The sequence below is a fragment of the Anopheles funestus genome, chromosome 3RL, assembly GCF_943734845.2.
Source record: "Anopheles funestus chromosome 3RL, idAnoFuneDA-416_04, whole genome shotgun sequence".
Taxonomy (NCBI): Eukaryota; Metazoa; Arthropoda; class Insecta; order Diptera; family Culicidae; genus Anopheles; species Anopheles funestus.
In genome coordinates this window covers 3,265,574-3,292,080 of record NC_064599.1, presented here as the reverse complement: position 1 = coordinate 3,292,080, position 26,507 = coordinate 3,265,574, and the positions used below count along the sequence as shown (strand labels likewise).

General features: G+C 41.9%; 1 protein-coding gene across 2 annotated transcripts in view; it reads right to left on the bottom strand.

Annotated features, from left to right (window-relative positions):
- The window catches only part of LOC125771128 (serine/threonine-protein phosphatase 4 regulatory subunit 1-like), a 103,443-nt gene that overhangs the window by 21,690 nt on the left and 55,246 nt on the right, over nt 1-26,507 (bottom strand). For both annotated transcript variants that reach the window (XM_049441459.1, XM_049441458.1), the window contains one exon: nt 1,879-1,991. In XM_049441459.1, coding sequence (XP_049297416.1) covers nt 1,879-1,991 — 113 coding nt within the window. The remainder of the gene's footprint in view (nt 1-1,878; nt 1,992-26,507) is intronic.

Genomic DNA, 26,507 nt, shown 5'->3' with positions numbered 1-26,507 from the left:
CTCTCACCGGATGAAGTTCCGAAGGGTTGGAAGGGGATAATATGGAGAGTTGGGAGGGGGAAAACGGGGAGTCGGCTTCGGAAAAGGAAAATACATTGCACCGAAAATAGAACCCTCCTAAATACACGGGGGCATGGCGCATAGCGCACGAACCGCACACCAAGAGGGGGTTTTTTCTTCACCCGAACAACAACAACATCTCGCTCCCTTTGCCTACTAATTCGTCCCGTGTCTCGTGTGTCTGTCACACGCTAGATGATTGGGGACGACTTCGAATGTCTGTGTCTCGGCCCCATCCCTGCTGGGGGTCGCGCATTGGCGCATCCTCACAGTCTATTTCCCCTCCTCCTATCCAACCCACCCTCTCGGGAGGGGGATGGGAGTGCATGTCTTCAGAGAAAAGCTGAATAGCGTAACATGAGAGGGTCGTTCTTTCCACTAAGGCCATGGATTTCAACTGTAGTCTATTTTGGAGACAATATTTTTTTTTTATTTAAAACACCACAAGAGTACGGCACCCCAAGACAGGGAAGAGACAAGGACTGTAGTAGAACAGTAAAAAAATAAAAAAAACAACGATTCATAGATGGAAAGGTAGCATCTTCTCACTTTTGCTTGATGCAGTTTGCTGATGCGTACTTTTTTTTTGGAATTTGCCACAAAGATGCAATCTTATTGCAATTTCTTGGAACCGTCCCTCTGGTGGTCGATTAAGAACTATTTTGGGGTGGAAAATTAAAATATCCACCTTTGGGTTTTGCTTGGTAGCAGACTTGTATTATAAAAATTTTAAATAATTAAAACACTTAGTAAATAAATAATTAGTAAAATTAGTAAACAAATATTTAGCAAAATTATTTATTATACTTCTTTAAAACAAAGATAAAATTATAAATACGTAATTAATTATTTTAAAATTGAACAAATTCTAAGGGGAGTATCCAAAGATGTCTACAACAAAACAACAACCAAGTTGCACATGATGCAACTTCCCCCGAAGATGCCATTTGTTTTCCATTCTGCCTACATTTCGGCGCCAGTTTTTTTGTCCGTTCAATGACCCAAAACATGGCGCAACGATTCCGCAGAAAACACGCATTACGCGAAGGATAAGAAACATGTTCGAAGCAACCACCAAGAAGGAAGAGAGCGTAAACAATCGTCACGAGTCTTTTTAAAGAGCAAAACCAAAAAACAAAAACACAAGGCACGCACAAACAAAGTTCGAGACGAAGCAACTGCAGTAAGAAAACAAATGCAATTTTGTTAGTGCCCATTACGCCTTCGAGCGGGCCCCAATCCTCTGGGTCGGTGTTGGTTCTTTACAATTTTGTTTTACGTTCAATTTTACGCCCTTACCACAAACCGTACACATGGATGGGTAAAGTGTAGCATAAGGCGAAAGAAGGAGAAAATGGGTTCACCCAAGAATAATCTACAGTACAACAAGGGGCAGAACATAAATGGCCTTTTCTTCGGGCCGAACAGTGTGTTATCAAATCAAAACAAAGCCGATTTCGTTCGCGCGTTCGCAAAGCTAATTTTGGACCTCTCGATCGTAAAATGCATGCAGCAGCATAAAATAAAGATTTGGAACAAAATGTACGAAGGAGTGTGATAAGGCGAAGAGTGATGCAATTGTGCAAAACACATCGTGAATGGTGTGCGTGGTAAGGCTTGCAAGGGAAGAACACGCCAAATTGTCAATCATCGGAACAAGACAAATGCGAATTCGGGAACCAATGGCGTAATGACGAAAATGGAGACTTTCAAAGCGCTAAATGGACTCATTTCTTTACCCCTTTACCGGGGGAAATTGCCGTAATTGTTCAAAAATAATATTGGAAAATGATGTAAAGTTGCTTTATTGGCCCTTACCTGGATCGGTGGAGATGATGTCAAGCGTGCCCAGAATCTCCTTGTAATCTCGGCACAGTACTTGCGGAGACTGTGTGTTGATGATGTGCTCCAGTACCCGCGGGTAGCAATCCCTGCAAAAGAAAACGAGTTAAAATGAAACCAAGGTTTAGAAATATTTTTCAAGAATTAATTGGGGAATTGGTATTAAATATTTTGTTATAATTTAGAATTATAAAATGAACTCATTTTGTAACAAAAAGACCTTACTTGCGAAAAAATGTCCCTACCCAACAAGAATGGAATCCCTCCTTCGAATGGATTATGCGAAATAGGACGCTACATAGGGCTTCCCACGGGAGTAGATGAACACACACGCGAGGAAACAATGTGATAAGTGTGGAGACCACACCGCCGATCGTGGCTTTAACGAAAACAAAACCAACAAACCAGCGTACAACAGCCTGAATCGGAATGGAACGATCAGGGAGGTATGTAGCCGCGTGATGGCGATGCTGTCCACCAAACCCAAAAGCCGGTTCTTCTTGACACACGCCTCGTGTCTCGTACTTCGCCAACGAAAATGGGTTCTCTCTCCTCACCATTGGATTGTTGTTAAATATGCATACACAAATCTAACTGTAAACCGCCGCCATCGAAGTGCTGTGGAATGTGGCAAGTGTTTTATTGGCATACCATCACTTACCAACTTTTCTTTTTTCCATATGCCCCCGCCCGCTCTTCTATTCCCTATATAGCCTTCTTCTACTCCTTGCCAGCTTTACAGCAATATATGACAATTTGGCATTCGCATCTTTCACACACTTCTTTCCCTTCTCACGACACGAAGTCGTTGGTTGACTTTCTTCACGAGTAGCTTCAACTAAAACGCAAAGGGAGACAGGGGTTTGGGGGCTAGTTTTTTCGTTCTTCGAAAAGATGTTGATTTCTACCCGGTTTTATCTATTCCAATGTTGCCTTTTCTGCGCCTGCTTCCGTCTGTAACCAATAGGCGCAAAAAGAGTTAGCCTGAAGAAGCAAATTCCATCACAGATTGGCTAGTGGCCGTTAGGTGACATAAATACCTTTTTTCTAGTGGAGTTACTGGTCTCACAGCCAAATACAACCGCGATTTGCAACAGGGTTTCCGAATCAATTCACAAACACACACAAACATCTTTTGAAAAAGAATGGAGGTTGATTTTTCTTTACAAAAATTCTAATATTAACATCAAAAAAGACATTTTGTTCAACAACCAATTTGAAAAACATTTATACATTGGAATGAAATAAAGAAAAGAAACATGTAAAAAAACACATTCAACAAACCACAGCAAAAGAAAGAAACACAAAACACAACAAATGGTTGAAAAGAATTATGCATAAAAACGAAAAAAGAAAAGAAATATAAAAAAAACAGAAAAGAAAAGAAACTAAAGAGTGTATAAAAGATAAATGAAAATATGCTGCGGACACACGCGGGGAACGAGACAGGAGACACATTCCAATGTAACGGGGAAGAGAGCGCAAAACCCGAAAGCAATAAGAGAAGGGAAATTCAAAAGATTCAAGAAATGGAAACACAAGACGAAAATATGAACGAACTAACAGATTTTTCCTCTCCCTCTCTTTTATGTTGATACCGAACTCCTTTTTTTTTCCTTTCTTTATTTATGCCCATAAGAGGCATAAAAGCAAAAAGGGTTGTGGGGAAATGGGGGAGGCGGGTTGGTTGCGCGTTGTGGGGCTATATAGCAGACAGAATGGAACGCGGTGTTACGAGTTTTTTTCTTTATTTCTGTCTTTCTCTCCAATTCCCTCCTCTTTCTCCCATCAATCGATTTTTGCCGATCAATTCTTGGCCTTCTTGCTTTGCTTGCCTTTTCCGTACGCGCGCAGGAAGAAAATAAGAAGCCTTTTCCTTATGGATGTAAATCCCACACAACCACCCATCATCTTGAAGTTTCTGGTTTTTTGCTCCATCTCTCTCATCATCCGCTCCCTATCGACTCCCCCCTAACATCCCGCAACAACAACAACAACAAAAAAACCCACCCCAAAAGGCGGCGTAAATTGGTCTGTTGTTGTTTGTTGATCGTGCTATCTCCAATATTCCGCATTCTGGCCTATACGCTTTTGAACCGTCTTGTTTTGTTGGGTAAAAGTTGGCAAGTTGGTTAGCTCCGGTTGGATCAGATGCCGCACGCCGTACGATCATCGTTTCGCGCCGCAAAGGACACACGATCGGAAAATAACGCGAGAAGCCCGTCCGCCGACAAGACGCCGGGGGTCCCGAAAGGGAGAAATGTGACAACAAGATTCGGACCGCACTTGCCATGGACCTGGAGCGGGAGAAAAAAAATATATATGTATTACTACTTTCTTCCAGTGTTCTCGTGCCCGCACACGCTGGTGGAATTGTTCGTCGTCGTCCCATTCCGGGGTGTCCGGTTTTTGTTTGTCTGCCCGACCCAAGCTCCATACGAACACGCACATCGCGCGCGTATCGTACGCCGGCCGGTCCGACGCCGGTTCTGGTGTAGTAGTAATGCCCCACACAACGCGCATTCTCTGCTTTGCGCTTTCTGTTCGCTATCGATCAACAGACTGGTTCACTTGTCGGTCATTGACATCCAGGGAAGCCAGTTTCTGTCTGCTCCGTACCTTCATCGATCGATTTGTTTGCTCCGGAGACCTCCCCAAGGCGTCGGGAACTTTGTGTATTGTGTTGCTTGAGATGCCAACCCGGATCACTTCCCCCCTTATTTCCTGAAGTCTTCCGAGACGACGCACCACGCGGCGTTGCAACTATGTAGCACGCGCGTGTATAGTGTAACGCCATGATTGATTCAATATCGAAAGCTTAAGACACTTGAGCTTTTGCAAACACACCTTGAGGAGCAGTTTATTTTTTTTTTTTTTGGGAAGACAACAAAACTCCACATCAAAACTCCGTTGACTCGAACTTGAAATACCACCCCGAATTGGTGTGTGATATGACAATGGTTTTGTTTCGGTATTCCTGTTCGGTAGAAGCATTTCAGGCATGCAAAACTATCCCCACCGCTACACACATCAGCGCCACTAGGGTCCATTTTCCTTGGAATGTGCCCCCCCCCTTTCGCAAGAAGTGATCTCTGCCTCGGCTAGCATTTCTCTCGTATACTCTTTGGCATCTTTGCTTTGCTCAGATCCCAATCTAACCGCGCGTGTGCTGGAATGTGGCTTTCGCTGAACGGGGTTAGGTTATCGCCATTCCAGTATGCGCGGTTATTCACATACACGGAGTAGCCAGCCAAGTACTTATGAACTTCGTTCCCCTTTGTGCGTTATTTAAAGTTTGCGAACCACTTATGAAGTCAAGAAAGTGCAACAAGATGCGAAACACTTACGCTAAATATTGGAAAACGAAACGTTTTCGTTCTTTTAACTCTTTCTTTGAGTAATATTTTGAATAATTCCGGTATCCTTTTCGTTTATCTAAGGTTTTAAAACACTAGACGCTAGCCGAACCCTTTTGTCTCCGGGTAGGTGCCCTCAGCACAATGCGCGGGAAAAAAAAGTTGCTTCAGTATGCGACCTAGAACCGCGAGGATAGGAACATTGGAACCGCACTGCTTGAAGTGAATGGTGAATGGAAGGTAAGCGAGACAGCACAAGTTGCAGCCACCGCGGCAAAAAAGGCTAAGCGCCTGAAACACTTTTAAAGCCACACATTCCAATGCAGGTGAGGAGGCGTGAGGAGGTGACTCCACGCCATGCAGAGGGATGATGTTGGGGGGTCCAGTGCAGAGGGAGTTTGCTTCTTATTCCGACTGTTTCGATAAATTCTGGCCCCGGGTTAGTATGAACGCGAACCGACAAGTGGGTTTGCATGGAGCGGCAATACAGTCTCTTCCCTTAGTGGGGAGTACGATGCCCCCAGAAAGAATGCCGTTGACGTGGTAGTTCGGTATGAATATCTGTGAGATACAGTTCTTTTCATTGCAGCATCGATTGTTAGGAATCATTATTTAGGAGATGAATGTTCTTCTAGCATATTGTCAACCTAAAAGAAAAATGGAAAATAATTATAAAACTATCAATTATTATTGAACTCAAATCAGGAAAAAAAAATCCTTGGTGCATTTGTTACACCTGATCACGTCAATAAAGCGTTGCACTGGTTGCATACCCTTCTTCATAGATTATGGGGACAAAAAATGCAACCTAAAAAAAAGCAAAATAAACAACATTGAACTAAAAAAAAAACAACCTAAAATACCGTTCTGGGAGCTTCACACACTAGCTACCCCTTCTGGGAAGCTTCGGCCCGTGGGGAGGGGGTAGCTATTCTCTCACTCCACAGCGGCGGTTGTGGGCTATCATTCTTTCTTTTCTCTTCCTCCAAAGCCGTGGTTGGTGGGGAGACTCAGTCAATTTGCCGACGACTACAACAACACCACGCTGCACTTTTGTTGACTTTTCCCACGGATATACCTGGACACATCATCGACAAAATCATCATCATCATCATCATCGTGGTTGCATACCAATCGAATCATACCAGTATGGAGTGCGAAAGAGAGAGAGAGAGAGAGAGAGAGCGCGAGCGAGAGCAAGTGGTCTGTACTCGGCGAATCGAAGTGGATGAAGGAAGAGCATACTTCAACCCTACACGATCTCTCACCACCCTGGCGCGTGATCCACACCAAACCAAAATGGGGTGGAATTCGGTTGACCTCCTTTGGCGCTTTGCGCCAACATGCCAACATTTCGGGAGGGGGGAGGATGGGATGGGACCGTTAAGAACGGGTGGTAAACTGCAAAGCAAGGAGGAATGTTTAAATGTTCTAAATATATTTCTTTTATATTACTTATCTAATATACATATGTGTTGACCATTATTGATTGCCGTTTTATGTACATATGTTTTTATTTAACTCTTCATCATGAGTTACTGAAACACATACCTGGAATTAGAAGAGAAAACAAAACATGAGTTTAGTTACAAGAAGAGTATAACGAAAAGTAATAAATTAAATAACTTAAACGTTAATTGCTTTTAAAGCTTAATTTTACCGTTTCTCTTAAATATCCCGTTCAAAATCAAACAAATTCAATTCACAATCCAGCAGTGAAGTAAAATCACACACAATTCCACATCAGCGAGATAGGGAGGTTCAATACAAGAACGACGCAATAACATAATCAAAAAGAGAACAACAACACAACAACAACAACAAAAAACACAGTTTGAAAGCGAAGAGAGATGCGGAGAGGAACAAAATTTAAAAACAAAATTAACAAACAAGAAAGGAATAAAAAAAAAACAGTCGGTTCGCGTTCATGAAAACCGAAAAGCAGAGTGAAGAAGCGGGAGAAACGAAAAACAACATTCACACAGAACCGTCCGGCCGCCGTTCGTGATGATCGCGCGGCGTGGAATCATTAATGAATGAAACTTTAAATCCATTGATAAAAAAAGACCCCCACAGCTTTACCATCACAATCTCGCTGCCTTACTGCACCCTCCATAACCCACAACCCCCCTTCAATCCATCAACCCCCCAAACACACATATACACGTAGCATAAGCGTACCGTTCTCTTTCATGTCATGCAACATTTGGTATGCGAAACCGAATAGCTCCCTCTTTCTCTCGCTCACGGGAAGAACACTAATAGTACTACAGCCTCTGCTACTACTACAACTGCTACTACTACTACTACTACTACTACTGCTCGTAGATTGGAATGATCGTTCCCTCTCTCTTTTCTTATGTTGCTGCACTTCATCTGCTTCATCTCCACCAAACAATAAACGCCCGGGATGGTTGGAGGTCTTTTCGCTTCTTTCACTTCTTCTGCGCTTTGCTTCAAGAAATGCCGCGGTTGCCGCAGCCAAAAAACATGACCGCACAACACGACGCCTTTTAATTTCTTCCACACACTATTCATCGAAATCTTTTCCAACACACACACACACACACATATAAGAAAACCCGGCATGATTCTGTTATTTGCCACTTTATCGTTTTATTCTCCCTTCTTCACTTCTTCATTGCAAAAAAAGGGCATAACATCAACAAGCAAAAAACCCTTTCTTTTGGCGGAGAAGCAGATTACACATTCCCAGTGTAAAGCTCACCCTCCGAGGGGGAGACAGACACACACACCGTGGAAGCAAGGGTGGGGGTTGTATGTTACCCTCTCGATATCTCTCTGTCTGCATACGAAACTGCCTAATATGTTCAAACGCGCATCAGACAACAAGACGGAATTGGTGTGTGAGAGAGAGAATGAACAAACTAAAAACTACCCGGAACACACAGGCCCAGGTTGCAGTGAAAAAAAAAGAAAAACACGAAAAACTGTTCCATCACATTTTTCCGTCTGTGCCAATTCTGGATTGTGCCTTTGGCTCGGGTTTCAAGGTGCATAAATTTACATAAAACTTCAATACTGCATATGCAAGCAAGTGCTAGCGCCACATTCGAGACTTGGGGCAGCAGTACTCAACACTACGAACAAACAAAACAAAACAAGCGGAAATGGTAACAATGATAATCTAAATCTAAAAATGAAGTTTAATCCGTTACTTGTTTGCTATAAACTTAACATGTTATAATTTAACTAAAAAAAACATAAAAAAGAATGAACTAATGAAGTGAACAAAAGAGTAGAGAATGAAAAGGCTTTGAACAACTGAAAGCAAACAACACAATTCATAAGAAAACAGGCAAGCTTAGCGATCGTGGGGAATTTATTATTACTACTGGGGAATTCCAGCAAACCGGATATGTATAGGAATCGAAAAATGAAAAAACAGTGCAAAACTCAAGTTTCAAATGTTGTTCCCATGCAATTGAAGAAGAAATCAACTGCTTCTTAGCTTCGTTGTCAACCCTGTCTATGTATGTGCGGTTCATAGTCGAAATGGCGATTAATGCGAACCAAAAACTAGGTCACTGTTCATCATCCTCAAACTCAGAAAGAACATAGGCGGCAAAAAAAAGGTTATTGCCAAGATGACCAATCGGGTGGATGAGAGCAATGTTTTTTTTTCTGTTGTGTTTGTTGGTTCTTTCATCCTTCAAACCTAGCGCGCGCGTCATGAATGAATATTTAGAGTGTTCTTTTCTCCTACATCTTTTTCCATCAGAGCGGTTTCCGTTAGCATCATAGTAACCGATTCGTTTTTTTTTTGTTTGTTTGTTAGATGTCATGGGCCCTGACTTTTCATGTGTGCTTGTTTGTGTTTCGCTTTCTTTTTCTAACCACAACAGCTATGTGAACATTTTTTGTAGTGATATTTTTTAGTTTTATTTTGTGTGATTTGCAGTTAAGTGTCGGTAAAGATTAGAATAAATTTGGACATTACTTAGATAAAATTCCAAAAAGTTATAAAACATTAAAATTTAATGCCACCGGCTAATGAGACATTTTATTCGTGTTATTTATTTTTATACGATTATTAAGTCTCTCAACATTTTCCCTTATCAATGTTGACAATGATCGGCAAAAAAATTATATTAAAAAACAAAAAAAAAACACTTTCAGGACGATCGTCGCCGAGTGAACGATTCGTGAATGGTAACGAAACCAACGACGTGAAGCATCCGAGAGCAAAAGGTGGAGAAGAAAAAAGGGAAGGACACGGTAGAAAGTATGAAAAGAAGAACAAGATAAAATACGCACAAGAAAAATGTCTTGAGCTGGGGCGTTTCTTTCCCACGCTACTTTCTCCATCGTCATCGTCATCAGCGTCATCAACGGTACCTTCGCCATCGCCTTTTCGTAAGCCTGTATTGTGTCGTTAACGTCGTGAATGTGTGTGTGTGTGTTTTTTTATTACGCTCTGTGATAATTTTTTCATATATTTTTTTTACTGATTTGGCTCATGCTAATGGCAAAATAGTGGAATGTTATTTAAGTAAAAATGTCTCCCAACATTTCTTCCCTTTTTATTTCTTAATTCTTTCCAAATGTGGTTAAGAATTCAGATACATAAATATGTTGATATTTTAAGGCATTTTTATTTCGAACAAGGGTTGAATGCGATGAATAATTTTAATTTAGCCGTTTAAAAAAAAATATTTATAAAAATTTCTTTAAGTTTTACAGTCAAATAAAATCAAACTCACTAGAGAAAAAATCTGTAAAAAAAAAGTAGCATAAAACATAAAACGGAGAAATGAGTGAAAGAGAGATCCAATATTCTCCGGTCACTCACGCATCGCTCACGAAGCAGCAGTGAGATGAAGTGAGCATGACAACGGTTTACTGCTCTCTGTCACACGAGACAACACAAAATGGCGGCCGTTTAGACGACTACATACGCATTCAGCCGCGGGTGTAAGCGAGAGACTTCAAGGAAAGAGAGACGGCGAACAAATCTTCGTTCTCACACGGCGACTATTGCGAATTCTTACGAGAAAAAGGATGAAGAAAGCTCGCGGATCGGTGAGGATGCGCGCTCTTTGGAGTAAAGGGAAATAGTCTCACAGCACCCGAAAACATCATTTTCTGGCGTACACGGGTACGCGTGTGTGTAAAAGAATATTACAGCGCGTGAGGTGGAAAAGAGAACGCAATCCCTCTTTTGCCACCATTTTACTCGCTTCGGAACGTCTTGTTCTTTCTTGCGATCTCTGCTCACGCTCTTTTTCTTCCACTTTCATGTATTTTTCTCCTTTCCCTTACTAAATCATGTGTAGAGTGAAAAGGCATGCGTGCTCTTCTACCGTTCGCACGAATTACGGTAAGAATTTTTTTGTTTTCAAAATTTTTCTAACTTTGAAGATAGAGCAACGATTTTTTAAAAAATCGACTCACACTCACGGATGAAAAATCGACTAGACCAAGCAGAAGGAAATGTACCAAATAAAATATAGAGCTGTCGTGAAGACTTCCGGTCGGCTTCCGAGGATGGTTAGAAAAACGAGACGCGCGGTTTTTATTTCGTTTGGAATTATTATTGTTTGTCCAAGGTTGAGTGATATTCCCCAGACAGATTTGCTTCACAGTGACACCATTCTTCATTTTGTGCAATTTTTATTTCAGTATAATTATTTAAGTATTTCATATGAATTTATAACTCATTTTCCGTTCACAATATTATTCTTGAACGTAAGCTAACAAGAATGTTTGATATGCTGAAGAACCTAATTCATACTTAGAAAACCGATTGTTTTGCTACTTAAGAAGAATCCCGGGCGCTACTGCTATAACTGCATTTTTTTTCATTTATAAATTTCTCGAGAAAACTAAAATTCAGTCATAAACGCTTATCCTTTTTTCATGCTACTTTTTGGACACAAAATCATTACATACTTTTTTAAATCATACTTTTTATAAAATCAACATAACCACAAGAGCGAGACGGGTGAACCAACATAGTCGCTGGAATGTTACCTCTCTCCCTCTCTCTTTCGCCATGTACGTTCCAAGCATGCAAACAAGAGCAAGTCGGTGCGAAAAAGAAAGATTTCTCAAAGAAAACGAAAAGAGCAGGAGAGAATACATTCACTTGATCGGGCATTTCGTTTATATCAACCATACGCACGACGTACCAACACACGTCTCCTCTCTTGCTATCTCACTTGCGCATATGCTGCTTTGGACTTGGCTCGTCTGTATACAAATGTGTTTTTTTTTGGGTTGACCAAACGAAACAATAACAAGGGAGCAGTCTGTGTGTGTGTGTAGCAGAAACTTGGGGCTTATCATGCTTCCCCACTAAAATATGCACCACAGCAGTCTCCCCCCAATCCGTTACAATCAAGCACACATACACAAGAGATCTTCGTTTAAATTTACTACCAAAAATGAAACAGGACGGTAACACCATCATTTCGTCGCATGTGCTCTCGCTCGCTCCATGGGCGAACAGTTCTCGAATGCGTTTTGTCTGCGCAGCTCTTCCGAAATTCAAAACCATTTCTCACGCTCTCTCGTTATCTCACGTTCTCTTTCTACTACACATACGGGTGTCGTACAAACAAACAAGAGAACGAAAGAAACCAAACAGGCGGGAAAACGTTCCTTCATTTTGAATTTCCATTTCTAGCGTAATTCTACGACGTTTTGTTATGTGTAAAAAACAGAATTTCTTGCATTTATAGCAAAGTAGTTTTAAGGACATTCGTCCACGCATCATCGGAAACTCACCTTTATTAATTTGTTCTCAAAAACCGCAACACATACAAAATCTGGCTAAGGTGACCAGAACCGGGTTCGCAATCCTCAAGATGATCAGGATTTTTCACATGTTCAACGGAGCAGTTTAAAACCTTCCACAATCGCCAATAAACTCTTGGCAAGTGACACGATGTGTGTGTGTGTGTGTTTGTTGAAGTGTGTGTGTTTGTAAAAAGCGCACGCGCACCCACGTAAACACGCACTTTTCGTAGAAGTCACATAATTTGGTTTTCTCCAATGCAATGCACCAACCAGTCGCAAAGTAAACGATTTTTCACCATTAAGAACTGTGTGTCTTGGATGGGGAAACGCGATGTTCCGCGACGAGCAGGAAGGATCCTCTGGACATAAACACACACACAGGCATGAGGGTTGGTCAACGCGAAATTGTTACGGTATCCTTTGGAACCAGAAACCGGGGAGAGCACAACACACATGGGAGGGGACGATGATAAGCGCTGGGTGGAACCGACCGGGAAAACGAAGGAGAGGTCCGGTGTAAAACGCCCTTACGCTCTTCGCTTTCTCACCTCCTTTTCTCTGGGCGAGAGAGCGCGCTCTCACTCTCACTCGTTTGTTGTCGTTTTTTTCCCCCCTTCTGTCATTCGCCTTCTTTTTCACACACACGCACACACTCGCGATCATTCGTTCTGCGACGCGCGCTCAAGCTCCCCAAGGCCATCATCATCATCATCAGCCACAGGGCGGCGAGACAGAGAGGCCGCACACAAATCGGAACAAGCGAAAACAGGGCACGAAATACAGCATATACGTCCATCTCTATCCTTGGCCGTCTCACAAACGCACGCGTGAATACACCGCTGCTCGGCCAACACAATAACCGACCCGGCGGCAGCGGCAGCGACGGCGGCGACGGCGGCGGCTGAATCCGGAAGTTGGGCGAAAAATTCCATCAGGTTGATGAAGATGATGCTGCGCGTCTGCACCACACACCAAAAACGCTGATGGCTGTCGTTCGGTTTGTTTGTGGTGGTGCTGTGCGATACACAACTACCAACGCTCCGCTTCGCTTCTTCTTCGGGCTCCAGCGGGCAGGCGGAACGCGGCAACGGGAAGTGCACGCCGTTTTACGTGACACAGTATCACACACGATTGGAAACGCACACCAATGCGCTCACACACGCACACACCAACAGCCACAGAAACGCGCACACACACACACACTTCACCTCAGGGGCACGATCAGCTCTCCGTGTTGGACATTACCGCTATAAATCCACACTACCGTTGTGCGCACACACACACACACACACATGTACACAAACACGCACACGCATACACGTACGCAAGGCGCAGAGAGCCCAAACGGGCAATGGGACGGCGGCAATCGAGCGCGGATACCAAGCGCGCGCCCACAGACGCGGAAGGGCCGAGGCACGTTCAAAGTGAATTCTTCCGCCTTCTGGCGGTTGTTTTTCCCTTTCCCAAAAACCGCCGTCTGCTCTGCTGCCGACCCCACCACCCTGCTGCTGCTGTTCATGGGGAAACCGAAAAACTTCGAAACACAAACATTGCTCGATGATACCCGGAGCGGACGGTTTCTTCCTTCTGCATCTGTTTTCGTCGTAGCATTTTAGCCATCATTTCCAGAGAGAGGAGGAACACGAACGAGAGCACGGAACGAATGTGTATGGCGTGCGCGCGCGCGCGCGCGCTTTCTCTCGATGTTGCCCTCTCGTTTGTCGTTGGTTTTAATCCGGCGTGCGAAGCCAACGACGACAATTCATTAGCACTTCATCATCATCAGCATCATCACCGTCATCGACGTAATCATTATCATCATCGGCAGCGGTGGCCGCCAAGTGACCGATGGCGGTGGTGCGGTCGTTACGGTGAACCCGAAAATATTGCGTTTCTTCCGTACGGCGACGTCGAGCGCCGTGACGGCGACGCAGCTCATCGTTGTCGGTGGCGGCAACGGTAACGGTGGCCACCATTTTCTTTTGCACCACCGCACGGATGCTTGTGGCTCGCACTAGTTGGCTTTCCATTTCGTCTTAATGCTCTTCGCTTTTGTTACTTTACATACGTTTAAGTTTGTTCTTCACTTTAATCAAAAACGGAAAATCCGCTTTGCTGCTTTGCTTTGCTCCGATCAGCGATCAACACTTAGTCGGTGGCAAATGGATTGCCGTCACACAGTTTAGTTTCTTCGGGCACAGTTAATTCCCACAAATTTTACAACGCACCTCTTTTTTTATCACCTTTCGCTTTATCACACCTCTACCTTCTTCACTTCCTTCACTCAGAGACACCGAGGTAGACCCCTGCCTTTCACCACTAGCCACAGGAAGGTATCACCCGTGTTTGCTGTCACTTTCTTTTGCAGATATACCGGTCGGTGGTGTAGCAGGAAAGACCACACACACAAAAAAATTTGCATGCGCAATTATTAATTACAAAAATAACATTGTGTCCCGCGCGCCAGCCAGACAGGAGAGAGGGACGGCACAACACACCACACAGTGAAGCAGGCAGAAAAAAAACAACGCAACCCGCACGGGATCGACGTTATGCCACCGTCGCCACTAACGCACTCAGACTAAATGCGAAGGCTGAGTGTTGTGCGGAGTGTTCTGCGCTCTGCGGGCCCATCGACATCATGGATCGTTCAACCCGGAGCCGACGGTTGCCCGAGGAATTTCGCTGAAAGAGCGCATTCAAATGCTCTGCCGTTTTACCACATGGGGTATTTACTGTGCCCGGTTGCGCTAGCGTACGCACGAGCGAGACGAACGTGCGCCGTGCCGTCTCGCTTTTTCCCATCCGCCATTATACCACTCACCGTGCGCTCACTCTCAAAACAACGCGCCGGTGAGCGCATGGTGAGCGAGTTTTGAGTGCGCTCACTTTGCGAGCGCGTGAGAGGCTGCGGGTTTCACATTTTCACGCTCAATTTCTTAAGATGCGATCCACTCGGTGTCGCACTACATACCAGCACATCAAATTGCGTACAAACGTAACGTCCCGAGCATGGCGAAAGGGAGGAAAAACTACGCACGCAACATGCACTCAAACGGTACATGGGTACCGCTCGTTGGCGGAAAAATGGTTTCCCACACACACACACCGCACACGCACACACAAATTAACTACGCTCAACTCCATCATCCCGCCCTTTTAGGAAAACGGATCCTTTTTTAATGGGGTGTAGCAAATGTGCTATCCCAGTCAAAATAAAACCTTCTTTACAGCATGCCGAGGTTCGCTTTATTGATGCGAATAATAACATATTAAATGATGAAGAAATTAAACATTAGGAAAAGTCTTGTGAGAGGTTTACAGAAGCTTCTTGAAACCTTTTACTCTTGTATAATTTCCTAAATAGTAGCGGAGCAATAACAAAAACTTTGTATTGAACGTAATTTCACGAAAAGATTTGATTTATTAAAACAATTATTCATTCAACTTTATTTTGTTGTAATATTGCTGTATATACTCTTCGCAAATAGCAAACAAATCTATTCTAATATTTAACATGTTTTGTGAAGCTAATCAACAAACACAAAAGTGAGTGCCTGTGATGCGCTACACAAAAATCGTTGAATTATTATGCAAAAAATATTACACAAAATAAATCACCAATTCATCTGTCATATGTTTCAAAGAACTTTGACTAAAGTGCATTAATAATTATTGATTATTTAGGAATTATTTTTCATTTAAACAAGTTGAAATTTCAAATGTTTAATTGCAAATTATAGTTCGGCCCTTCAAGCCATCAATGGAAGGATATTGCTTGGAATCATTCGCACACTTAACTAGTTCATATTTCGATTTATAATCTGACGCTTACAGCATCTCAAGGAGCCAGGCAGTCTGCTACCGGTCTGCTAGTGTAATCTCCTGCTTTAGCGCCATACACCAAAGCTCTTTTCCGACCGACAACGTTCATAACGGCGGTGTTGTGGGCGCCTTTTGCGTGGTTCCGTTCAACGGCGAAGGTGTAACTGTGTAACGAACGAGCGCGAGCAGCGATAATTACCAAACGAGATGTATCACAGGTTGGATCATTGTACGCCATTTGATAGCATTTAGTTCAAATGGTTCATTAAATTGTTTTATAAGTAATCATTCGTTTATCTACAACAATTGATCGTAAAGAAGGAAATAACAGATACATTAAAAATAATTGTTTCCACGTTTAAATTGCAGTTGGAACGCCGATTATCCGTGCTCTACCCGCACTACCCGGATAAGCGAATATCACGGATAATAGGAACAACTCTTTTTAGTGTGTTTTTTCTAAAGCTAAATGTTAATAATTCTTAGATGCATTTCGCAAAATAAATCTGTTCTATTTGGTCGAACTTGAGCCAATTGCATCATTTCCTTTTGAGGTTTTTTATTTCTTGCCATCAGCGGTTTGAAGTTAATATGTCAATTCACCTTTGGAACTGTCATTTCTGAGCTGCACGGATAAAAGGTACCCGGATAATCGGCACTTCACTGTATTTGTCGATTTATGAACGCTTATTGCGTACATGTGAATTTTCTGCTTACATTTGAATTTTTATTTTTAGAAATAAGTATGAAACCCCTTAATAGAAATGGATGTAAACGAATTTTATTTCTATCATATAAAAACTCAACAAAATTGTTACAATTCTCCTACATTTAAAACAATAGAACTTGGATCACCATATAGAAACCATGAATCTTCTTCATACGAGTTATAGTTGAAAATGTATTTCCATCTTTTCCATCGCTAGCTGCGCAAAAGCACACTCAATGCAAACAGCATGAATAGTGCCTAAAAGTCTACTGCCGCAATTAATCAATCCCCATACCATTGATTATATCGCTTACATTAAATAACACAGACCAAAAAAAAAAAACTGAAAACATTCGCAAAGCAGTCACCGCAAAATAGAAAATGAAGCCACGAGGAGCCAGATAAGAAAATGGCAAACAGAAAATTAAAAACAAAACACACTACGCAAAATGACAGCGATGTGCTAATATAAATAATTCATCTCCGCGCATCGTTTCGGCAATACTCTATCGGCTTTTTTTGTTGTTTGTTGTTGCAAGTGTGGCACCAAATGGTCTGGAGGAGATGATGACGGCGTTGATGATGATGATGATGATGACGAGGAAGATGACGGTGTGTCGCTCATGGAAAAGCCCTTCCATCCAGAAAGACCGCAACTCCCCGTCAAAGCAAATCGGGGGAAAAATGAAGCCGGGCGGGTCAGATTCGGCAGAAGCTTTCCTGGTGGTTGGATATATCTCGCCGCATTTCGCTAATGAGCGAATCGTGCAGCGGAGTTTAAGATGTTAAACAAAACATAAAAACAAAAAAAAACAACCCCTTAATCTCACACATAGGATTTACACGGTGGTTACGACGGGGCACCGGTAAGAAAGATCCTAACTGGGACAGAGAGGCGGGTTGCACTGAGCCAGTCGGTGCAAATTAGCAGGTTACGTTTCGTACGGTGAAAGGAGGTTTTGCCGCTCGCCACTTGTATCTTTCGGGGGTTGATGGTTCGGAAGTTTTCTTTCCCTATCCGGAAACGGTTCCATTGCTAGCGATTGATGTTTGCTGAACTGTTTATCTGCAATGTAACAAAGTTATTCTAGCAGGGCTGCTATAAATAAGCTCACACAATCGATTGATATTTGAACATTTATCTGTATGCAAATATGGCTCTTACGTGAAGGGTTCATTGACCTCTCTAAGGGACTCTAATATCGTCTCTTTTCTTTTTTTTATGAAGAATATAAAGGAATATTAGATTCGGCATTAGAAACAAAAATAATTTTACAGAACCTAAAATATGAAAAACAAATTTTCCAATAATTGAAATAACATAATTAATTGGCGAGTTACCCTGCATATTGTCATATGATGATCTTAATGAATGAAATTATTTTTTAAACCATTAAAAACCCTTTGTTTTTAGGAAAAAAAGGAAAAAAGAATTCGATTAATAGACTGCATACAGGAGACAAATCACCGCGAAATGTGTTTCGTGTGTTTAATGATACTAAACCTAATCGTTCGATCTTGTCGCTGTCACTGCTAAGCCGGTGTAATGGTTATGCGCTTGCAAATAAACGATCCAGAACGAATGTGGAGACCTCTAAACCTTAAGGATAGTTTTCCAACAAATCTTTGACAAGAATAAGGTGCTCATTAGCAATCTAGTCAACAACCAAACCATCATTATGATCGCCATTGAAGCTTTCCCATGATAAAGCTTTGAAACATGCGCTAATGCTCTCTGGTCCAGCAAGTCACCAAAACTTTAAAAGCGTTAACTCGTAAAAGAAAAACCAAACCAAAAAAAACAAACACCTAATCAGACCGCATACAAATCTAATCACCCACGTTGTGTATAAAACATTCCTAAGTGAAAACAACCCTAAACTGTAGTAACAAACAGCCACCTACCGGGCAAGGTTTAAAAAATTGAATACGGGCAGCGCTGGGCAAGAATTCAACCGGAACTAGATGACACACCGCCGTCCGTCCCAGCTAGTGCAAGCAGAGAGACAAGGTAAAAGTCTCAAAAAATGTAAAGAAACACCGTCTTAAACACCACAAAACGCCCTGGACTGGACAGAGCTCTGGGCAAAGGCAGAGCGTCAAACGATTACCGGCGTTCGTGTGTTCATCAGGTGGCTCGTCTTCTAATGTCATAATCATCTCAGTCACGTGCTGTTGGGTTTTTTTTTGGGCCTGTGTTCTTCGGTGTTTTGTTATTCAAGCCCTTCCACTGTTTGCATGAGCGGGCGGTGCGGTTTTTGGGCGGTCAAGATTTAATTCGAATCACAAATTTGCCAACCATTACCGGGTCTGTTTCATGAAAGGAGGCCTCTTTTTGGCCGCCTCGCTTCATAAAGCAACGGTAGGCTTTCGTACATTAGAAGCTACCGTAAGAGATTACCTTCAGCTTCATAAACCACGAAAATTTAAGGCCAAATCAGATCGTCTAGGGATAAGAACGTTACAAACACCCTTGTGCGGTGCTTAATTGTATGAGAATGGCGAGTGTTTTTAATTATTTAAACCCTTCAACGAGTAGTCGCATTATTCTTTGTAAACATGTAAAAATTGATGGCGTTTTAAAGATTATAAAAATTCAAATTAAATTTACAGAAAAACCAAAATGGTCTTCTACGCTTTTTTTTGTAATAAATTTTTCTCCCTGAGTAACTTTTGTTTTCAATTTCACACTATTGAATATTAACCCTACAACAAGGAAAAGGATAAATTAAATCGCACGACATAAGGGCCAGCAGGAAAAAACACTCACAAATACATACACACTTCCACACACACATACACAATCACGTCCAAAAACCAACCAACCGAACGGGGCAAGAAAATAATGAAACGGTGATATCTTAGGCGGGCTTTTCAACGCATCGAATATACTTTTAATTCTACTCTAAATCATATCCCAATTAGCAGCGTTTAGCAGTTAGCGATAAAAGCATGTGAAGGCGCACCCGCGAATGGATTTCGGCCGTTCGTTATTCGTGCTTTAAACATTAATTAATGGAAACTCTCCATATATGAGAGGACGATGACTTTTCACTTCCGGCATTTTTTTTCTTGTTTTTTTCTTCTTTTTTTTACATTTCAAACTACGTAAAGTCTGCCTTTGATATTGCTGTAGCATTTCGACCGTAAAGCAAATTCCTTGTCTGCAAGTTTGCAGATAAAATGAATGCGTAAAGCTTCCGACAACAGACAACACTAGCAGACGTATTATAAGGGAAATAATGAAGGTATTTTTTTTGGTTTACGTAAATTGTTAAAATGCTACCAATATTAACCTATTTGTATGCCATTTTTTACCCTTCTCAAAAAAAAATTGAGGAACATAGTTCTAAAACCACATCAAAACAAAAACGACTTCGAGCACTTCGATTCCCGCCAAGAAATGAAAGCTTCAACTGCGTTCTTCTTGAAAGCTCGCAACAGCGCAACACCGCCACACCGAAAGCCGAAAAAGCCGCAGTTCATGGATCAACAGTGATGTGTTTTTTTTATTACTTCTGCTTCGTGCTTCTGAGCTCGAACTAAAGTTTGTTGTTTTGAACGCAAGAAAAAGCGCGCGTAACGCAACCGAGAAGCATTCTCTGCACGGTTTCCGCCTCCGAGACGCACATTCTTTTAAAAAACGGGTGCGATCGCATCAACACCAACAAGCTGGCAGTAAATGAGAGCAGGGAATAACAGCGAACACCGAATGTCTCCGTATCCTTAAGGTCTCAGGCTGATGGCGCTGTAAATAACGGGAATCGGCCTCAAAGCCAACCGAGCAGCAGGGCGTACAGGGAGAAAGGTGAAAGAGGTGAGGTGCGAACGAGAGGTGAAGCAAGAAGGACCAAAGAAAACAGAAAGAAAACCCGTTGCCCGTTGCTACCACTGTCCGCCCGTCCTCTGCCCACGGTGCTTTTGACCACCAAAGCGAACTGGTGACGACGACCACCAAACATGCCAGTGTCGATCGCATCGCCGAGATGCGATCGACAAACGAAAACAACAACCCGAAAGCGTTCACATATAAAAGAAGAAGAGGGAAAAGAAGAAAAAGGGAAAAAACATCCCCAAAAACCAGACGCGGAAGTGTGCATGCACACACGCATATACGCGCGTGATCCGGGATCTCCTCCTCCAGGGGTGCATTGGTTCGAGCATACCAAAACAGAATGCCACTCTAGCCGTCGAGAACGCGTTAGACGCTCAATGCAAGTGCCGCAATCGGACGGGAAAAAGGGTGGTGCAATCGTGGCGGAGAGGTAACGGCGTCGCAATGGCATTTATGCTGCGCTTCGTTTCGCTTCGGATGAAATTCCTGGAAGGATCAGAGAGCGGTCTCCGGGTTTTTTGGGCTGAGAAATTACCTGATCCGGACGACGGATGGTACACGCATGCAAAGGCCGACAGCGACAGAATCGGAGGAGGAGAATATAGTAAAGGGAATAATAAAGAAAAGAAAAAAAAACCCCGATAGTAAGGTAAAGACGGCCTTCATCGTAATGTGTGGGTGTGCGTATAGTATGAGCATGTGTGTTGGTGTGTTTCATTGTAGTTTGATCGCGAGAAAACCGTGTTGAGCGGGAAAGGGTCCAACAAATAAGCCACATAGAAGACGCACTGTTAGGATGTTTTAAGGCTGCAAAGCGAGTTCTGTGAGGCAACGTGATGAACAACATATAAACGGCATGAATCAAAGGGTGCTTTATTTCAAATTTTATGAGAATACAGTTAGAATTTATTTGGGGAATTAGACGAACCTAAAAGATCTGAAGTGTAAAAACTGAGGATGAATAAATGATGATGATGATATTTTAATTATGTTTGCGTGAAACAACCAAATCTACTTCGGATAGTTCGATCTTGTAGAGTTTAATGTAATCTTAACGATAAAACGACAATATCCAAGAAGTCTTGGTCTTTATTGTCGAAAAACTAAATCAACCAATCTCCACAATCCTCTCTGGATCCCAATATCTTATCGCTCAAAAAATTGTGCAATGCAAGAAAAAGGAAGTAATCGATGCTTAGCAGTTCCAGACTATATCAAGGATGCACTAAAGCTTCGCATCAAAAATCCTTGAGCTTCTGAAGGAATCACTACATCCCTGAGCGAGTCACTACAGATATGTCTGGCATGGTGTTGTCCTCGACACCTCTCCTGTGGTTCAATTCTTGCTGTTTCCTGGCAAAAACGCTCCATTTGTTGACAAGAAAGATCCAAAAATTAGTGTTTGAACGAAAGCAACTCACAATAAATGATTCCTTTCCAGTCCCACCAAATGACAGTTACTATATCTAATGTCCTCATTAGACTCATTTCTAAAGGGTCGATGGAACAACTCCTGTAGCCTTGGATTGTGTGTTGGGTTTACAAAAGCGTGATTTTTGTAGCGAGTATGAAGTTTTCCCAAACTTTTAAGAATTGATTCAAAAGAATGTTTTGACACTTCGATTCCGGTTAATCAGTAGACAAAATGTAGCATTACAATTTTGAGATAATGGTTTTAATGAAACATATCACTTACGATTCAAAAGGTGCATTAGAGGCTTCAGAATTTTCGTCATAGACACTTACCTGTAGAGAAGAGAAAAAAATAAAAATTAGATTACAGAAACTTACTTCAACCATTTACTTATTGGAATGATGAAGACAACGATGGAGACGCAAGGTTCTTTACAATTGCAAATAATAGTATAGAGTGTAGTAATGAATAAGTTTTCAATGTCATAAACGCCGGTTACAGGCGTTCAATGATGTTTCTGAGGTGATCCTAGAGAAGGGAGTTTCTAAGGAAGAATGATTCTCATCAACATGAAATCTCCTTACGAATTTATTATTCAATTTGCTTTTCAATTAAAAAATTAATACTTTTTAAACGCTTCAAATGTAACGTATTATAAATTTGACAAATAATTAATACAACAACATTTTCCCAATATTTTAACTTTATATCCCATGACATTGCTTTACACGTTCAACGGTTCCTTATCTTATTGCCAACTCCTGCGCTCGTAGCACCAGTAAGGAAATCAGTGCCATTTGCCTTGGGGGCGTTGTTTTCCATTAACAGTTCATTTTCCCAGCTGATGATTGTGCATCCTGCCGGACGCCCGAAAGGATTCGCCCATGGCAGCCGGGGACCCCCGGGAGATAAGCCATGTACCGTGAAATAGGAACGCATCGATATGCAACAGGGTGTGCGATGATTGGTGGAATTGACAGCAAAGTGTGATAATTACATTTTGGGCCTGAATTGTGCCGGCAGCAGGAGGAAAATCTAAAGCCGTGGGAACGGTTTCGTTGTAGCTAGATCGACTAGCCCGTTCCCAATATGGTAGAGCTCCCGATTGTCTCGTTCTGGATTTAAATTTTATCTCAAGGAAGGGAGCGAGAGAGAGAGATAGAAACATAAGGACACAAAAAAAGGATTGATTCGACCAGTTAAAATATCCATTTTATTAACATCCAATCGGAGAACAGTACATGGATTCAATGAGCTCAACGTTATTTAAGACACGAAAAAAAATGTTTTTTTTTATCATAAGTCAGTTAAAAACAATTTACGTAAATAGCCACTAAAAGTATAATACATACTGTCCATCGGTCTCAAATACTGAGATATCACCAAGGACGATAATGAGGTTCAACTCAGCGTCATCTTAGACAACAAAGAAGTTAAATTCTACAAGAATCGATAATTAAGCTTTTATGTGCTGTGCAAATACACATTAATTAATAGAAAAAGTTCACTCGAAAGCGTTCCACAAACAATGAGTGTCGATTGGATTATTTTAATATACTTGAGCGCTGAGGATGGTAATGACACGCATAAAATTCATACCAAACAGACGCGTGCCTTTTTCGGGTTAGTTACATTTGGTGGTTTGATGGCGCTTACAAACTATTCGCCGCTTCCACGACGCCATTATCACGTTGTCCTGTGCCATTTCGTTAGATATTTCTTATTCGTTCCTACGTGCGCGAATGCCTTGTTTCAAGTTGAGCCAGCCAGTGAAGAGCACGAGAGCGAGAGAGCGCTGGTCCTGGTGACGCTATCGAAAACGACCAGACCGTCCGGACACGTTAACACTACCAGACGGCTGTATGCTAAACAGAACTCTATGGCCAATTTGAATATCTTTATTTCGATGCATATACGCGTGCACGACGACGCTCGCAAACGAACACCAAACAGATCGCACAATTGTAAGGCACAATTTCTTTTTTTTTAATCGATTTAGCTTATGCTTGTGATAGGAACTGATCGCAAAATCTATCCAAATATTAAACTGCTATTTAAAGTTATGCATGTTATGCATAAAGGAATTAACTTTAAAATCTAAGTCGATTTTACCTTAAGAACTGAGGAAATACAAATTTAATACAGACAAATATTGTTAAAGAAAATATTAAATTTAGCTCAATTTTTTCCATTTTTATTATTTAAAAAATGTTAATAGTAAGAGCAAAAACATAACAACAACTTGTGATAATATAACTCTAATATTCAGTTTCCTGATTTCGTGGTGTTTTGAAACCTCTTCCCTCTACAAACTTCACTGACAATGTTAAGTGAAGTACCAAGCGTCTCCATATCTCATTTCAACCCATCTAAAAGCTTAATATAATGAAGTGCAATGTCAATATGAATTTATATTACACATTAAAATACCATTTATCAATAAATGAACCAAATTAAGAGTTGTTATGATGACCATTATCATTATTTGTTTTGTTTTTGGTTATGATTCGATGTTTTATCACATTTTATTAAACTTTGAAATTTTCCTCACATTTTCTCATAATGAACAAAAATTTAAATACCATAATAGGTAAATTTGATTGAAAACTAAAGAAAAGTAAAGAAAAACAACCCGGAAAAAATCTGTTTTATCAAGTCGCATTGTAACACGCCCCAGGGCAGGCTGAGATAAAATGGAGCACGTGTGACCGAGCTCGGTGCTGACCGCAGCAGCGACACAAATACATCACAGGCTCGCAAGAATGCGCAAGAAGGGGCCCACAACACCACCACCATCACCAATCATGTATTTAATCGTTGCGGCGCCACACTGATCAGCATGCGGCACGCACGGATGAACCAGAAGTGTGTTGCAAAGTGTTTCGAACACGTTCTGGTAGGTTGGGTACGATCCGGGGTTAATCGTCGAATGATGGGTATTAAAAATCGGCTTAAGAAGCTAATAAACTGGAGCAACTGCTCCCGTCCCGCTGGACGGTTAGGGACATCTTTCCATTGCAAATGTCAAGGATCGCAAGGATACTTAACGAGCTAGACGGAAGGCATCATCCCCATAATGCAGTATTTAAAGATTTGATGTTATTATTTTATTCTCCTTCTGCCAACTTATCAATCCATTGTCCACGCTGTGGTTTACTTGAAATACTTATCAAGACGCACACACAACGCTGTGGCACAGTGCTCCAACCCCCGTTGCTTCCCGATGCTCCAACAAGCCTATATGCACGCACACACCTCGCAAAAGTCCACCGCATCTTCTGGATTGGAGCAGAAGACACACATCAAAGGGCGTGGAGGGTTACCTCCCCAGGGGGGGTGGGGAGGGTGAGTTTCTGTAGCTAAACGCGCGCGACAGATTCCCAATTTGATTTCGGCGACGGCGAATGTTGGGTTACACATTTTGACCGCGTGTGTTTGTGTGTTTGTATTATTTTGTTCTTTTCTAGCTTCGTATTTTTTTTTTGGCGCGCGCGTTTCACTCATAGGTTCAACGAACTGCTCGAACCGCCACAAGGTCATCGCCGCCGCGCGCAGAGCACCGCGTGTATTGCGTACCTCGTAAGAAAGAAAACAAAAAAAAAATACGACACACACACACACATATAAACATAAAAAACCTTACAAGGGGGGGGGGGGGGGAAGGGCGCGGGGATTTGGGGCATTCAAGAGTACCCTCAAGAGCAACACAACACAGAAGCGCTTGGGCGTGAGCACTTCTCACTCATATAGCGAGTGTCGGGAGCTGAGTGAACATTTAGGGGATGAGCTTCAAAAAAAAAAAAAAAAAATGGGGGGCCAAATATGATATTGGTGGATGGTTTTTTTCTAATTCATTTTTTTCTCACATATATTTCCACACTACGATACAGAACGGAAGCTCTCCTCTCTCGGAAGCCGTTAGGGTTGGGGAAGATCTCGCGAGTGCGTTTGAAATGGTATAAGCCTCACGCGGTTTCTTCATATCGAGCGAACTAAGAGCTGAAGCTTTTGAGTTACGTCGACTACAATGTATACTTAAAATGGCTAATACTCCTGTAAAGACCTCTAGGCTACTAAGGGATGCTACTAAGAGCGTTATAGATATTGATCATGAAATTTTCAACAAATTGGATTCATTATATTTTTCAAAATTCAATGTATTTTCATCTGCTAAAAGGTAAGAATTAAACTTCTTTCTCGTGCAAGAATGTACCAATTTTCCATAACTTAATAATAAGTAAAGTTTTAAAAGTTATGCGAATATAATTTCTTCAATAAAAAAATGTAACATTTCATAAATAAATATATTGTTTTATAAAAGCATTTTCAAACTAATTACTAGAGTAATAAAAATGAAAAATTTAAACCAATCGTTCAGGAATGGACATCTCAGACATCTCACCTATCGGTAAACGGGTTGTTTTAGCATCTTTGCTATTTGCCACGCCCATCATTATGAGTAGCAATAATGTTCTGCCGATGATAACAGAGCGACACAAGAGGAAAGGATGCGAGTGTCCGCGGCACAAGCTAAAGGGGTGGTTGCATATTTATGCCGCGGGTGGAACGGTTCCCAACAGCAAACACATAGTACACGTTAAAACGGGTTCGGATGGGGGTTTTTTTACCGGCAATGAAAATTCTATACCCGTTGACGGGGGAAGATTTGGTGCTGTGTGTGAGATGGATGGAGATGGAAGAGAA